The sequence below is a fragment of the Neovison vison genome, chromosome 9, assembly GCF_020171115.1.
Source record: "Neovison vison isolate M4711 chromosome 9, ASM_NN_V1, whole genome shotgun sequence".
Taxonomy (NCBI): Eukaryota; Metazoa; Chordata; class Mammalia; order Carnivora; family Mustelidae; genus Neogale; species Neogale vison.
This window is the reverse complement of record NC_058099.1, coordinates 82,195,169-82,211,793: the sequence shown is the minus strand read 5'-3', so window position 1 is coordinate 82,211,793 and position 16,625 is coordinate 82,195,169. Positions and strand designations below refer to the sequence as shown.

The 16,625-nt window shown below is 43.0% G+C and overlaps 1 protein-coding gene across 11 annotated transcripts in view; it reads left to right on the top strand.

Annotated features, from left to right (window-relative positions):
* TLE4 (TLE family member 4, transcriptional corepressor) overlaps window positions 1-16,625 on the top strand; it is a 144,035-nt gene that overhangs the window by 114,313 nt on the left and 13,097 nt on the right. For all 11 annotated transcript variants that reach the window (XM_044265835.1, XM_044265834.1, XM_044265839.1 and 8 more), the window contains 6 exons: window positions 7,341-7,460; window positions 8,449-8,502; window positions 9,445-9,597; window positions 11,051-11,183; window positions 11,469-11,662; window positions 12,156-12,232. In XM_044265835.1, coding sequence (XP_044121770.1) covers window positions 7,341-7,460; window positions 8,449-8,502; window positions 9,445-9,597; window positions 11,051-11,183; window positions 11,469-11,662; window positions 12,156-12,232 — 731 coding nt within the window. The remainder of the gene's footprint in view (window positions 1-7,340; window positions 7,461-8,448; window positions 8,503-9,444; window positions 9,598-11,050; window positions 11,184-11,468; window positions 11,663-12,155; window positions 12,233-16,625) is intronic.

The window sequence follows — 16,625 nt, the reverse complement described above, 5'->3', positions numbered from 1 at the left end:
CAGTTGGCTGTCAACAGAGGGAAACTAAGGTGCCTACACAAGGATCAAACCTGTATTTTTGGTGTCAAAGCATCATGTTCCAGCAGCTCAGCTCGCCAGCTAAAGTAACCGTATTTAATGAAATTTCTGGGGTGGAGCCAACAGCTTTATTCCAGGAAGAGGAAATAACAGTCAAGAAACCCCAGGAGGACATTAAGATAATGTTCTAATTTAAAATCAATTTTATTGATACCTTATAAATTACTATAGCATTTTCTCCTGACCAAGTAATACATAATGCTGAGGCCATGGAAATAAAACATGAATGACTGACTATTGAAGTGCTGTATAGTTTACTGCATGAAGCACAAAATATGTAGGACTTCTGTACTCAAGTATTTTTAACTCATCGAGCCTTCCGGACAGCAAGGTGTAGATTTCATTCATCTTTGTATTTCTGTACTTTAGTGGGTATTCAGTAGAAAATTGTTGAAGGAGCCCCTAAGTAGACTGAGACCGTGTAGGGGGTCTCACATTAGCATAGGAATTGGAGCTCTCCATGATGCTAGCTACTGCGTTCCCAACATGCGTGCTCTATCTCGGGGGCAACGTTCTAAGCAGATAGCCTCGTTTTGCCCGTTGGGGAACTGGAAGCTTAAGAGAGGTTCTTTAGCTTGTCCAAGGTCACACAGCTGGTGGTACAGCCTAGTCTGGAACCCAGGGCTGTCTGACCCTTGTACCCATACCATAACCACGGTGGATACTGGCTCTCCTCTTAATCATTCCTCTCTCAGTTCCTCTTGTTTTGATTATCTGCCAGAGAAATTTATTTTGCCCCAAGTGTCTCTTACCAGGAGAGAAGCAGAAAGACAAAGACAACAAGAGAACGTTTTAAAGCGCGTGTTGTAGAAGGTGAAACATTTATTAAGAACAGATTCATTATTTTATATGGAGATTATATTTTAACAAGGGCAGGTCTTCAGAAAGTCCCGGTCATTTTTGAAGGTGAATTTTGATTTATGTTAATTTGGAAAAAGCAAGTTCTGGGAGGGTTATATACAGATTGTGTTTTTAATGACTCCTTAATCAAGCAGGTTATTTTTAAAAAGTCTTACTGTCATGAGCAGTAAACTGACACCAGTGACTAGCTTAGAGCCCTACCATATTCAGGTTTTTCACCACGAGCATGCTATAAATTTTAAGCTAATTTACATAAATTTGCATGTGTTGTGAGTCAGTGTGTAAGATGTGTATATTTTAGCCAAATGATTTTTATTTTCTAATTTTTCCCAACTGAGGATTATTTTCTCTATCTCTGCTGGTTATTTTTTTAATAGGTGGGATAGTAAATATTAAAATGTTTTATTAGTTAATAAAGAACTAAATGAATAGAAATGAAAACATTCAATGTAACACTGTATAATAAAACCTCAATCAGAAATGCACTGGGTGGAGACGGGGGGGGGGGGGTGGTGCGCTATTGGGTGGCTCAGTGGATTAAAGGCTCTGCCTTCAGCTCAGGTCATAATCCAGGGGTCCTGGGATCAAGACCTGCATTGGGCTCTCTGCTCAGCGGGGAGCCTGCCTCCCCGCTCTCTCTGCCTGCTTCTCTGCCTACTTGTGATCTCTTTCTGTCAAATAAATAAAATCTTAAAAAAAAAAAAAGTGCACTGGGGTATTGTGCTATGTTTGTTTGGTATATATAGGTTTATTGAGGATATTACTTTTATTTCAGAACTTGTTGAAAGTATTTTGTAACTCTGAAATGCTTTGAGGACTAGTAAACAAATTGACCCAGCGTGACTCATGATTGTCGGGCTCCTACTGAAGGCCCTTCTGCTTGGCAAGGAGAGTGGGCTGAGTCCCTGCTGATCTCGGGCTGATTTCAGGCATTATATTGGCCTTTCTGAATTTGAGAGTGTCAACCATATTTATTTCTGTTTTAGTCCTATGTTTTGTTGCTGTTGTTGTTATTCAGAGGAAATGATGATTGAGGACTTTAGTTATGGCATCAGTCAAGGGTCAACAGGCCTCTTGAGCCTATCTTCTCCATCCTGCTCTCCCCCGCTGCCATTACCCAGCTCCCTCTGAATTGTCCCTGACCCAAACTAATTCCTGTACTGAATGAACTGCAGTTTGACTAGCAGTATTAATTTATCTTCTAAACTGGGCTGGTTTTGAGTAAAGTAGGCCTGGACAACAGTTGTAAGGGGAGGGCAAAACCCTAGCCAGATTATCGTGGTACCTCTTGCCCTGTCCTCGTGCCCTTGATCTGTTTGAAAATGGATTTACCCTTTGGTACCAAGTAGATGGGGTGTTGGGAGGCTGTAGCTGATGAACAGACACAACATAACAAGTGAGTTTTAGAGTTTCTGGTCATGGTTGTCCAACCATTCCTTCTGGTTGGAATCTTGCAAGTGGGCAGGGACGTATGAACTTATGCGAATGGCGAGCCGAATTAGCTTGATGTGCATTTGAAATCGAATTAGAAAGTCCGATGTGGAGGCGGTATTTATAGTCCTGCCTGCCGTATTGAACCAAAACCTTATTGTGTTGAAAGGAGATGTGTTTTGGTTAATAGCAGCCTATTGAAGCCCTATCATTATGGACCATCTGTGTATCTGTGCTGAGGGGCAGGGCTACACAGATGCCGAGAATAGTCCTTATGTGAGGCTTAAAATAGAAGAGCCACGCTAGCTCTGTAGTAAGTGGCGTGCGGCGCAGCCCCAGTGCGGAGTTGCTGTTGCGGAGGGGCTCGGTTAGCCGTCCGGGACTGCGCCTTGTACTACTCTGTGGAGGTCCTTTCAACTGGTCCTCAAAGCAGCCCCGGGAGGGAGTGGGTGGAATATTCTTGTCTCAGACTACAGAGACTGAGACTGAGCAGTATCCCCAAGGCTACACAGCTATTAAGTGGAAAACTCTAGACTCCAATCCAGACAGGCAGTCTGACTCCAGACAGATGCTATTGCCTGCTAGTAAAAATCTGTGCTACCTGTTATTAAAACTAGCTAATTGTAACTACCTCTTGTTTTCTTTTGGGGGGAGGGGTGTGTACTTTATAGAACTCTCTGTCATACATGGTCATCTTTGATCTTGGGGTGGCAGAAGAGGAAAGGTGAAAGGGCGGGGCTATCCATTTCAGCTGCTGGAGGTGTCCATTTTCTGTCTGACTTGGTCAGTAACCTTTTGTAAAATCTTAGTTGGGTTTCAAACTAGGACCTAGAATTTTCTCATTTGGAGATGAAATGTGATTTATGATTTTAGGAGTAACTCTGTTAAAGCTTATCTTTTGCTTTCAAAGCAACTGGGATTTCCGTATAAGACGACTTAACAAATTTTTAGTATTTTCCTCTCATTTGTCCTTGTTTGCCCCCTTTCTTTTCTTTCATTAAACTTCTTTTTACTATCCCAGTAATAAAAGTGTTTCATTTTTAAAAATGCAGAGCTCTGTAGTAAGCATTCAGATGTAAGGTCTTTGGCCTTGTCTTGATTGGCCTCTGCGTCTGTTAATGGCCCTCCATTCTTAACACATTCGCCAATATAGTCACCTGATCCAACGGTAATGAGAAAATGTTTCTAAGTCTGTAGATTGATCCAGAGTCATGATGCAACTCCAGCTACATTTCCTGTGTAGTGAGTTAAGGAAATAACTAACCTAGGTAAACTTTTAAAATAATGATAGAGAAATACAAGTATTTTCTAGTAAAACCAGACTTTGTCTTTAAAAGTATTTACTTAATTCTTCCTCTTCACATGCTCAGCAAAAATCCAAGTGGCCTTCCAGTGGCAGAATGGTGGACTTGTAAGATTCATGACGAGAGCCTGTGCCAAGTCCAATTTGATTCCAGAGCAATTATGTTATTAGAACATTGCTGATTGCCCCAGTGCCCATTGTGGAGCTTAACCTTTAAATGCTAGTGATAATTAACTACTTTATCATTCTACCAGGAAACTCTAACATGTGACTCTGTTCTGCGGTAAAATTTCACAAATAAAATACTGCCCACAGAGCCAGAAACAACCAGTTAAGGAAAAGTAAAGCTGTTTGTACATATGTGTCAATAAATAGGCATAAAGATCTAACTAAATAAGTGTTACCATTTAGTGTTAATTTTTGAGAAAGTATCTTATAATTGTTTAAAAATCAGTTTTTCCTTTTGGACAAATTGGAAATAACTTTAAGTAGAGTATCTCAGAATCGAAGGCTCAGGCTGTTGTTAATCACACACACACACAGTTCTTTTCTTCTTTTTGTAAAATAGCCAATGAGTAGGATGAAGCCACATGGAAATAGGTAGAGGAGTGGAGGGGAAGAAGAGACATGACTGCAGCTAATTCCCAGGGGTGGCACTACTCCGATCTTACTGTAGTGGATGGTTTCTTGTGTAACTGTTCAGCCGAGTGGCCTTCTGAAAGGGAATTATATGAATTTTAGGTTAAGATTGAGGAGTGCAAAAGGAATGTTTGCTCATTTATGTTCAGAAACATTTCTGGGCAGTTCTCTGATGCTCACTGGGCCAGGCCCCAGCCCCCATCCCCCCACCCCGAGTAACACACAGCCTGTAGTGGGAAAGTGGCCTTGTAAACAAATAGCCACATATTGATTGCCAGTGCTCTACTCACTGGGTGAACAAAGTGTTAAGGGAACAAAGAAGAATTGAGTGATTAATTCTGCCTGACAGCATCTGAGCGAGCTTTAAAAGGTGACATTAGAGCTGGTCCTTAAGAATAAGGATTTCAACAAAAAGATACTGAGGGGAAATGGGCATTCTCATAAGCCAGGGAAAAAAGGCTACAGATACAATGAAAATGCAGAGAGCACTGGAAAACAACAGGCTCATAGTGCTGAGCTCTAAGGCCAGGGCCCTGGTTAGGGCGTGGAGAGAAGGGCTTTGGAAATGGCCACACACAGAAATGTGTGGACTTTTCCTCCCCTAACGACAGTGCGAAAACGATTTTGTTGTTGTTGTTTTTAAGGGATCATGAGAAGTGGTCGGAATGTCTCTTTGGGAATCATGAACCCTAGAAATGTGGAGGATAGATTGGAGTGGAGGCAGACTAGATAATGGGGTTCTGACATCAAATGTTGTAGGTCGCGGGCTAACGAATGATGTTTGCAAGCATGATTTCGATGAAATAATGGTCACAAAAATCTGACCATGGCATAAAAGCAAAGCAGATGCATTGAACCAAGTCTTATGGCTTGGGAATGAGGATTGGAACTCAGCAGAGATATAAGAAGAAGCTGATTTAAAAAATTGTTTGGCTTCTAATGTTTTGCTTTGGTCTTTGGCCTTACTTAATGATGTCTGCCATCTTTTCTATTAAGCTTAAGGGTGAATGAGTAGGGATGGTTTCAGGATTTGGTGCCTCCTATATAGAAAATTCATTGAGGACTCTGATAGAGAATGGTACAGGAAGGAAGGGTTTAGAGGTACCCAGCCCTATCATTGGGAACCCACTCGTTCTTCCCATCTTCCCCTGACACCAAACCCCCTACCTCCTTCCTGCTTTTGGAGCTAGTGGTGGAGTTGCCGTCTCCACAACTGACCACTAGGGGGTGATGTCTTGGTAGAGAAACTAACCCAGGCATTGGTCAGTGGGGGAGAGGGGGAGGTTCATTGGTTTCCTCTGATAGGCTTCAGAAGTTTAGCCACAAAAGAAAACGGGGCATTAAAGTTCAATGGAAGTGAAATGGGATATAGAACCAAAAGCTCTGGATATCGCACTGCCTCCCATAGTTAATTTAAAAGCCCTTATAAATGTTATGTATCTTCATAAATGTTAATTATTACCATCAGACTTAAGATAAAAGAAAAAAAATGAACAAGGGGTTAGTTTTATGTGAGAAGAATGAAGTTATCAATGAGGAAGAGCTTTATGGAACAGTTTCCTGAATTTTTTTTTTTTAAAGATTTTATTTATTTATTTGACAGAGAGAGATTACAAGTAGGCAGAGAGGCAGGCAGAGAGAGAGAGGAGGAAGCAGGCTCCCTGCTGAGCAGAGAGCCCGATGCGGGACTCGATCCCAGGACCCTGAGATCATGACCTGAGCCGAAGGCAGCGGCCCAACCCACTGAGCCACCCAGGCGCCCCTTCCTGAATTGTTTTAAATGTAAAGCAGAGATAGTCTGGTGGTGATTCTTTGTTCTTCCTAGAACTTGTTTTCTCATCTCCAGGTGTTCTTTCCACTGCCCAGCCTGGGTTAATTTAGCACTCAGAGCTGGGCGCTGGTGCCCTGCTGAGGGGCTTAGTTTTTCTGGCCTTTTCGACCCGCCCTCCACAGGTCAGCCCTGCTTGTCTCTCACACCTCCCCTGTGTGGTCTGTCCTGAACTGAGTCACTACCCAGTTCATAAGGTTGCTTCCAGTTTTCATTGATGCTTTTCTCACTTCCTCATAAATGATGTTAAGCCTCATACTGTCTGCATGTGCCCAGTAGTAATCACCGTGGCCTGACTGCCAGACAGACTCACTCTCTGTGCTTCAGTGTTTATTTTTGGCGTGTAGGCCTCCTCCAGTTGGGAGCTCTTTGGAAGAGCAGAAATGACAGACACTGCTTGCTCCCGATTGTGATCCCACAAGGGAGGGACTGTCTTTCCCAGTCACCTGGTCCTAACTGGGGATTCCAGGGTTTCCAGGGATATAAAGGAGCAGGTTCATGAAAACTATAAGAGTCAAAAAGGAATAAAGTGAATTTTTGCAGGTGTTTTGTTTTTGTTATGTTTATTTGCCACTCAGTCTTCCATGCCCTTAAAACAAGGGACTTAGCAAAATTCCGTAAATAGAACCTTTGTGTCACAGGATCACCATTTTTTTTGGTTGCTTAAATTCCCAAAGAGTACCTCTCTTCCTTTTTTCTTTGAAGAATTACTAGTTTTTCTCGATATACATAACATACTCTGTGTCTCTGGACAGGCTTAAGTTACTGGCTTCCCATCAGCCTGCAAACTTGGGGCTGGAGCGGGGTGGGGCCTGGCTCTTCCTTCCATTTTCTTTTCTATCTGCTTCCTTTTTCAGCTCTTTGAAGCTGCTGCACCAGTGTCATCTCTATCTTCTTGGGACCAGACCCATTTTGTCTTCTGAATTTGCTGTTCCTTGCCTCCTTGCCCCCCTCTCTGGGCCTGTCTCCATTTCTTCTTTCCTATTTGTTGCTTTTTCCCCTCATTCCCTCTTCCCTGTTTTTTCTTGGTTTTCTGTCTCCACCTCTGTTGCCCTCTTCCTTTTACCTCCTCCCTTCTCTCCTGTCTCCTCCTAACAGTTTTGCAGGTACACATTAACAAACAAAAAGGACAGTGTGCCTGAAAAACTCACTCTTCAGTGAATGGTCATTTCTCAACCCTGCTTTCTTTTCTAATTCCAGAGCTCTTCGGTATCCCCGTCCGCCAGTTTCCGAGGTGCAGAGAAGCACAGAAACTCCACGGACTACTCCTCTGATAGCAAAAAGCAGAAAACTGAAGAAAAGGAAATTGCAGCTCGCTATGTAGGTTCCTCTGCCTTTGCTTTGGGGGATGCCAGTTTACTCCAGCAGCCGTTTTACCCTTTGACTATTACCAACCAAAATGAGGACATAGGAGGAAAAAACATCTACTCAGAGAAAAAAAATAGTGCTTGCCTTTATAGCTGCATCTCAGTTGGCTAGCACAAGTCCTGTGTGTGTGCAGGTCTGCGCATGTGTGGATGTGAGTCGGAACAGAGTGCTTTATCTGGCAGCTAATAGAAGATGTCGTGGGTGTCCCATAATACCATCCCTAGAGATGTATTTGCTTCCCTCTGTGTATTTCAAGGTGGTTGAACTTTCTGTGGTCAACTGGAAATGTTAAGGAAAAACATAAAATCATAGAAACCCCGTTAAAATGTGTAAAATGAATTCATGCTGAGGAATAAAGCAGGTTTTGTGGAGTATAACTTGCAGAAGCATCCAGATGTGTCGCTAACATGGGTTGAAGCCCATATTCCTTCAGTGACTAAGCCTTCGGGTCACTTAGTGTGAAGGAAGCAAGCTGGATGGCACCGGGCTGGCTGCAGGCAAGCCCCTGCTCCCCCTTGCTGTGGTCAGGCCCTGCGGGACTGCAAGGCCTCAAAAAAATCAGAAAGTTGGGACTTTCCTGTGAAACCTCCCAGTTTTAAAATGGTGACTACATAACCCAGTTTTTTAAACTGAGGGAACAGATCACACCCAGCCATAGGCAGGATTTAGCCCAGACAGGCCAGCTTCCACGAGATGCTCTTGAGTACCAAGCAAGCCATAGGCTTCAGTTGCTTAAATGGTAAAGCAGAATCCTCATATACCTACCTTGTAACATCATCATGAGGATTAGAGAACATAGTACATTGTAAAGTGTTTGGCACTGTTCGGTGCAGTTGGTTTTTATAAGCTGTGAGGAATTCGTCTGAACGTACCGGGGTGAATATGGCCCTCGCGCGTGTGTGCTGGGGGAGGAGGTAATGCTTGTCACTTGTCAATGCAGGACAGCGATGGTGAGAAGAGTGACGACAATTTGGTGGTTGACGTTTCCAACGAGGTACGTTTTCTGGCTCGTTCAGCTTCCTGCTCTTGCCCACTGTAACAGGGACTAGCTGGAGTCCGCAGTCAGTATTCAAAATGTGTGCTTCATTTCCAAAGGGGACCCACTTTTTATTTACCTGAAAAATGTATGTATTACTGATTTTATGTATTATTGATCCTTTTTCATTGTTATTCTTTTCTATAAAAGTAGAAGTGTGTTTTGCTATCACCTTAAATGCACAGCAGACATGGGGTCAGCCTACAGATCTCATTGGCAGAGGACCTGTGGATCTGTTGGGTTCTGAGTTTTGTTTTGAGTAAGTACAGCTGACCCTTGAATAGTGCAGGTGGGGGAGTGGTCTTTTGGGGCACCAATCTCCCAGAAGTTGAAAATACACATGTAACTTCCCCCTCCCCTTTTAAAATAAGTGTAGTTGATACACAATGTTACATTGATTTCAGGTGTACAACAGAGTGATTGAGCAAGTCTGCACACGATGCTGCCACATAACACCTTTTGACTCCCCCACAACTTAACTATTAATAGCCTACGATAGCATCAGTAGTCGATGAACATGTATTTTGCAAGTTACATGTTACATACTGTATTCTTATGATAAAGACAGCTAGAGGAAAGAAAATGTTACTAAGAAAATGTTATTAGGAAGAGAAAATACAATTTTTAGTACTATAGTGTATTTACGCAAAAAAATCTGCATATAAGTGGACCTATGCAGATCCAACCCATGTCGTTCAAGGGTCAGCTGTGCTATAAATATTTAGTATTTTCTTTGACCTCAATACCAAATATTTTCTTTAGCAGTTTGGTACGTCTTTTGTTATTGGTTATGGGACATTTTGCACTTATCCATGCTTTGCAATAGAAACATCCACACTCAAGTACTCTAGCATTGTGAATGTGCTGTGCTGCATTAGTACCCTTGATGTTCCTTCACAGGATCCGTCTTCCCCTCGAGGGAGCCCAGCACACTCCCCGAGAGAGAATGGCCTGGACAAGACGCGCCTGCTCAAGAAAGATGCCCCCATCAGTCCAGCCTCTATTGCGTCCTCCAGCAGCACTCCTTCCTCCAAATCCAAAGAACTTAGCCTTGTAAGCTGTCCTTCATCGTCTTTCTTAGCCTTGCCTGTTTCAAGATGATTGGCTTTGAATATTTCGTAAATTCGGTATTTTTCACATTTTCTATAGGACTCTTGTTTCCAAATATATGTGTACATTCAGTATTCAAGTTTAATTGACAAAAGTACTTTGGGAACAGAGTGGGTTTACGGACTTAGCGGTGATAGATGTTTGTTTTATGAGTGTTTTTACAAGGACAGGGGTGGGATATGGGGAAATTGAGTGAAACGTGTCTCAGCAAAGATGAAGAAATACACACTGGGCTTACAGAGATGGTTTTATCACCTGTGGTTTATGGTAAATTTAGTTTTCGTCTGGGAGGTGATTTTGTTGCTAGCTTTGTTTGAATTACCAAGCTATATATGACTGCAATAATTTTCCCTTCCTATCTAAGAAATAATCTGTCATTTACAAAAGTCTACCTTGACTCACACCACAAATCACTAAAGCAAAAATGAAACTGCTTGCAACTCAGGATAATCTCTCCATACCCTCTTCTTCTTTGGCTCTGTAGTTAATTGCATTTTTGTGTGTGTCTTCCTTTTTCCTTGCCAATTATTTCCTTGTAGCATAATATTAAAAAAGAAAAAAAGACTCAGTTCTCATATAACCTTCTGAATTCACAAATTCACAACTGAAGGAAAGAAAGTTCTTCAGTTTGTCTGCAAGTTAAGGGGATGTGTCTGGCACGGGGCTACATTAAGTTTTTTTCTGTGGGTCTCTCTTGGCCTTCTGGCCTTCTTGTATTGCTACCTCCTCTCTGCTGGTCTCTGTGACCATAGGGGCATGGATCTGTTCTAAGAGGACCCATTAACCAGGAAGCCACTTGTGACATGAACAGTCTACCAGAAACACAGCTCAAGCATCCTTAAATCAAAGCAGCCAACAAGTGTTTGGTCATAGGACGTCATGATTTGTCAGCCTCTGTCTGACTCAGACCCAGTTTCCTGGAAATCATTGACTGCCCTAAATTCTGCTTTGGTTTATATCCTCTTGAACGTTGGTTTTGTGGTCTCAGGGAGCTCTTTCTGTTTGTTGGTTTGTTCTTTTTTAATTATGAAAATAAAGGCCCAACCTGAAGATCTTTTTCCATTCGTTACTCTTTTCCTTTTGACTTCTCTTTTTAAACGTTTAACATTATTGTTAAAACTGTTATGGGGCACCCGGGTGGCTCAGTGGGTTAAAGCCTCTGCCTTCAGCTCAGGTTGTGGTCCCGGGGTCCTGGGATCGAGCCCTGCATCGAGCTCTCTGCTCAGCAGGGAGCCTGCCTCCTCCCCTCTCTCTGCCTGAGTCTCTCCCTACTTGTGATCTCTCTTTGTCAAATAAATAAATAAAATCTTAAGGCGGGGGGGACAAAAAAAAAAAAAAAAAACAAAAAGAAAACTGCGTTCTGACTGCCACTATATTCTCTTCCATCTCTTGTTAGAATGAAAAATCTACTACTCCTGTTTCAAAGTCCAATACCCCTACTCCACGAACCGATGCACCCACCCCAGGCAGTAATTCCACTCCTGGACTGAGGCCTGTGCCTGGAAAACCACCAGGAGTCGACCCCTTGGGTTAGTAATAAGAAGGGCTTTCTGTGTATTTATGCTTCGTGTTTTTAAAGAAATTCAAGCAATTTAAACAGTGCAGTACCTTAAGAGTAGTAATAACCAGTATTGAAAAGCGATAGTTATTTTATTTAACCTGAACCAAGCGCCTTAATGACTTTTGAGAATATTACTTTAAGCGAATTTGAGCCCTGGATCCTATTTTTTTTAAGGTATATGTTAACGCCTCACTTCCTTATTGTTTCCTGTGTTCTTGGTTTTTCTCTTCTCTCCTTTCATTTTGGTGTGTAGCCTCAAGCCTCAGGACCCCGATGGCAGTCCCTTGTCCATACCCAACCCCGTTCGGGATCGTGCCCCACGCCGGGATGAACGGGGAGCTGACCAGCCCCGGCGCCGCCTACGCGGGGCTGCACAACATTTCCCCGCAGATGAGCGCAGCCGCGGCTGCCGCCGCCGCCGCCGCTGCCTACGGGAGATCGCCGGTGGTACGTTCCTGGGCCTTCACAAAATCAAGCCATTCCACAGGATCACCAGACGTTACTTTCGAACGTAGTTTATATAATTTGAGGTATTTGTAGAGGAACCCGTCACATCTGTAAATTAAACTACACGCAGTTGTACTGCGAGATCCATTTCCTTTTCTAAGGAGAGGAAATGTCCTTGTTATTTTAGGTTTCCTTTAAATTTTAAACCTACAAGAGCAGAGTGAATGATCATGACTGTAGTGAACCCTGAGTTTCCCTCATAAGCTTCAGAAATTATACAAGTAATTTTTTTCATGTATATTCCATCCCCAGGTAGGTTACCCCTAAAACCATGAACATCCTGTCTTTTCATTAGTAGATACTTCTGTATGTGTACCTCTAAAAATCGTGTTTCAAGTCTGTATTCTCCCAAGATCTAGAGAGGTATTGAGTAGGCTGAAATGAGTTAATGTAATTTTGTGTGTTTTTGTTGTTTTGCTTGGGAAAATTCTAGGTTGGATTTGATCCACACCATCACATGCGCGTACCAGCCATACCTCCGAACCTGACAGGCATTCCGGGAGGAAAACCGTGAGTACCTCTGAGCCTCACGCTCCCCACCGTGCGCCAGACCCCAGGCCCTTGCCGGCCTTTCTGGCTGATCACTGCTAGGCAGTTTAGGGGAGCTCCTGGAGCTCGTTGTGGTTTTTTTGTTTCTGTTTGGCTTTTTCCCTTGCAAAGAATTTCCATTTTCTCTCACACAAGAAAAGAAGTATAATGAGGTGGGGTTTTGTATTTTCAATTTAAAATCTTGAGCTTCTAATATGGAAATGCAAATTACTGAGACATCTCCAGCAGTCAGGTCTGCTCTACGTCTGTTACTGAATTCTTTTGTTGCCTTGAAGAAAAAACGTCCTATGTGCAAACCTGGATGCTCAAAATTTGAGTGTGTTGGGAAAAGACGTGCCAAACTTCAAAGGCTGTGAAAAGAAAGAAGTGTGGTCTTATGCTCAGTTGTGTTCATAGAAAAGGTGGCTTTGCTTATTTGGCTTCTTGTCCCAGGAGCTAGATATTTGGAGCATCTGTATTCACAGCCCCCTTGAGTTACGAAGGCAAAACGCACGCATCAGCTTTTCCAGCCTCTTCTTGTACATTCTAATCTCTCACCATACCTCGCTCCACAGCCTTCCATTTCAGTCCAGCACACCTTTTTATGACTACCTACGCACGGTTCTCCTGCTCTCTGGCTTCATCTTCCCAGATACAAAGCCTTGACTATAAAATAACACCGCTCTTCCCTTAAAATCCTAGCTTGCTTCCTCTCTCCTCTCTTCGGGAAGCATCCCCACAGACCCTCCCTGCCTTACTAGTTCCCCACGGGTGTGTATGCTCCTGGCTCTTTCCGCTGGCATCCTGTCTGTCACCACGCACACCGAGTTGGTGCTTTCTCCCCAGTCTGTGCTACCCACACTTGACCCTCAGTAGCCAGTAAGTCCCTTCTCCCCGAGGCTTCCTTGGTGGCTTGGCTGCCTCGGGGCATTTGGTCTTACTGGTCCTTCCTGCAGTACTTTTCCTGTGGCTTCTTGTCTCACTTCAAAAGTGTCTGCTAAAGTGTCACTTATTAGAGCATTCTGCCCTTGCAGTCCTATCTAAAAGAGCATCCTTCTCTCCCTTCCTCTCCCCATCGTTCTTTTCTCTGCCTGCCTTTTTTGTACCTGCCTGTAGCTGTGATCTGCTTCTCCCTGCTTGAATGTAAGCTTGTGAGAGCAGAACAGAACTCTTGGCTGTTCGGTGCCTAGAGCGGTACCTAGTACCTGGTGCTCACAGTACATACTTTTTAACTGAAGGGGAGAGGGGGAGAGAGTGCGCACAGGTGAGCCAGCCAGACTCTTTCTTCTCTGATCTCTGACTGCTTATTTATTCGCTGCTCTACACTCAGGCGCTTAGTTGTCACTGTGTTATTTCCTGTATGTGACTTCTTGGTATAACTTACTTCTCTACAGTTCTGTGCTAAACTTCCCCTGTTGCATCAAACACAGTGCTGGCTCCGTAGCCAAGTTGCTCCGTAAATATTTGACTGATTAATAAGGGAGGCAAGGCAAATTAGACTTTGAGTTCCCTGAGAATCAAAGGTATAAATACCCATTACCATAAAGTTCTGTGTATTTGTGTGTGTTCTGCAAATAGTTGTTGACTGACATAGAAGTCTTGTTGACCGAGAGCTCTGATGTATTTGAAGGTGAAAGTTTGGTCTCTTTCAGGCAGTGATTAAATAACAAGGTCAAAGGATTAATCAAATAACTCAAATCCCTCTGAGTTCCACATGAACCTGTGGGGAAGGAGAGGTTTCTTTAGGGAAAGGGTATCATCCCATGTTCAGGTACTGTGTAGTTACCACGGGGTTGACTAGCTGTGGTACCAGGGCTGTGGTATAACCACTAGTGCAATACTGCCCAGAACCCTGAAGGGTGAAGAGAGGGGGAAGGGAGCTTAGGTGCCTATAAAGGAGAAAGACGGTCTTGATTTCACTTTGGTCCATCTGAACCACTGTTGAGTTAGAGCTGGTCTGATGCGGGAGGCACTTCTCTGAGCCTTGGGTGGGACTCCCTTTCTTCCCCCAGAATTATCAAATTGTTGAGATCCTTTTGGGAAGGTTGATGGGTTTGAGGATGGTTGCAAATTTTCATTCCTGGGAATGATAGAGCCACATGTCATGAAGTTGGCAGATGACATTAGGAGTCCCAAAGAGAGCATGATGGGGTCAACAAAGTTGAGTTCTGGGATGTGACAGGTCAAAATTTGAATTTTTACTCTGCCAGTTGAGAACTAGAGGACAGTGTCTTAACTTGGGGAGCTTCAGTTGGCTCATCTATAAACCGAGGATGGCACCTGCCTTGACAGACGGGGCATAAGAGTAATGTAAGGTAATATGTCATGCGTTTGGGATGGTGTTTGGCCTATGGGACTCCTCAGTCAACCGCAGCCTCATTTCCGGGTTAGCTTTGCCCCTGGTCATTGTCAGCTTTTCAGGTGCTTATGCAGTTGAACTGAACTGCATTTCTGTAGTGGGCAGAAATGACCCAAGAAAATTAGATTGGAGTAAATAGACTCTACGTTCCTGTCATTGGTGTGTCTTTATTAAGAGGACGTCAAGACATGTAAATTCACATTCATTTATGCATAAAGAGATAATATATTTTTATTACTGATTTCTCAGAGGAAGTAACGATAACAGGTGGCTCTTCAGATCTTAAGGTACAGAATTGTGAAACTTTGTCTTAATGTGTGTGTTTCGAAAGAAACGATTGTTTTTTGTGCTATAACATAAAATGTAATGAGTCACCTAAAGGCTTCCCCTACCGCACACACAAAGTAAACTGCCTTTTTCCGGAAAGATTCAAAGCAGTTGTGCATCTCTGTCCTAATTATTTTTACAGACTGAATTGTTAGATGTTATCAAAAGTTATAATTAAATGCATGTCACCAACTAATGAATAAAGTAGCATTTATTTAATAATTCACATTGGATTCTCTTGTCTATTCTGGTGAATTAGTAAAAGTTGCATTCAGTTTGTAATTGGAATGACAACGTAGTTTAATTTTGATGTAAGCCCGAAATGGACTTTCCTCCTCACCTATTACTTAAATGAGACATTTATAAATAGGGTAAAACTATTCAATTAAAACCATAGTACTAACTACATCATGGGACATGGCATATGGATGGAGCCATGAGAGAAGAGCACAGGTTTGTTGGTTTTCAGCTGCTCATAATTCAGAAAATTTACCGTGGTGTTCTATTTGTTTTTATAAAGCGGGATTTTTCAAAATAGGAGCAATGCTTGAGACACGGTAAGCCCTTAGCGGTATTTGTTGGCTGGCTGATGTACTAGTGGGTTCATATGCCACTTCGAGCCTGATTTTCTAGCATACTTTATAAAGTACAATGGCCAGCTCTTTTATTGTGAATTTAAGGTCTCGTCCCATCTCGTGAGACATTGAAAACTTTGGAGAAGGTGTTGCGAAGTATGAGACAGATGAGTGCAACATTATAGAACTGGACCTTTTAGGGAGGGTAAATAAGGTTGGGGGTGGGAAGGCCAAGGACCTTCTTTAAATATGCTGGGTTTTCATCGAAAGATGATGATTCAGATAAAATAGCATCTTCGGTGCACATGTTTTTAAAAAGAGCGATTTGCAGATGCCTTGATCGAGGTGTAGTTCTGTCAGAAAGTCCAAGCTTCTTCTGTTCTCTTAACCGTCTTTCTTAGCCATTCTTAGCTTTTAGTGCTTTCACCTGCTGTGCACACACGTGCTTGTGTGTCTGTATGTCTGGGTGTGTGTGTTTTGGTGGAAGAGTCCACTGTATTCCCTGCACCCTATCCCTCCAGCCCTGCATCGGTAGTTATGTGCTGGACATCTCAGACATCTTGAGTGTGTGTTACCTGCACGTCAAAGTCAGCATATCATGATGCTGCTTCTCCAGACTAGGCCTTCCTCCCACATTGCCCATCAGGAGTATTGGTATTCTGATCCTTGTTTCCTAAGCTCAGAAACCCAATTATTATTGGCTCCTTCCTCACATCTTACTCGTTAAGTCCTGCAGAATTTTACATCCACTGTTACTTTTACTGTCTTCCTTGACCTAGCCTGGTTCAGGTCCCCCAATACCTTGCATCTAGAGATTGGAATAATTGTCTCTTAGTCCTCCTAGCCAGCTATCCTTGCGATTAAATTTATTGTCAGTTGCCCCAGTTCCCCCTCCAAAAAACCCTTTAGTGAATTCTGTTTGTGGAGTTCTTAGGCTGGCCTTGCAGGCCCTCCCTTTTTACAGCCCTCCCTTTTCTAGCAGATAGACAGCAGTGTGAGTGTGTGTGTGTGTGTGTGTGTGTGTGTGTGTGTAGTTTAAATGTATATATTCCTGATGCATTTGATCAGACCGTGCTCAGGCCAGCTCCTCCAACCACTTAACCCTGGGGTTGTT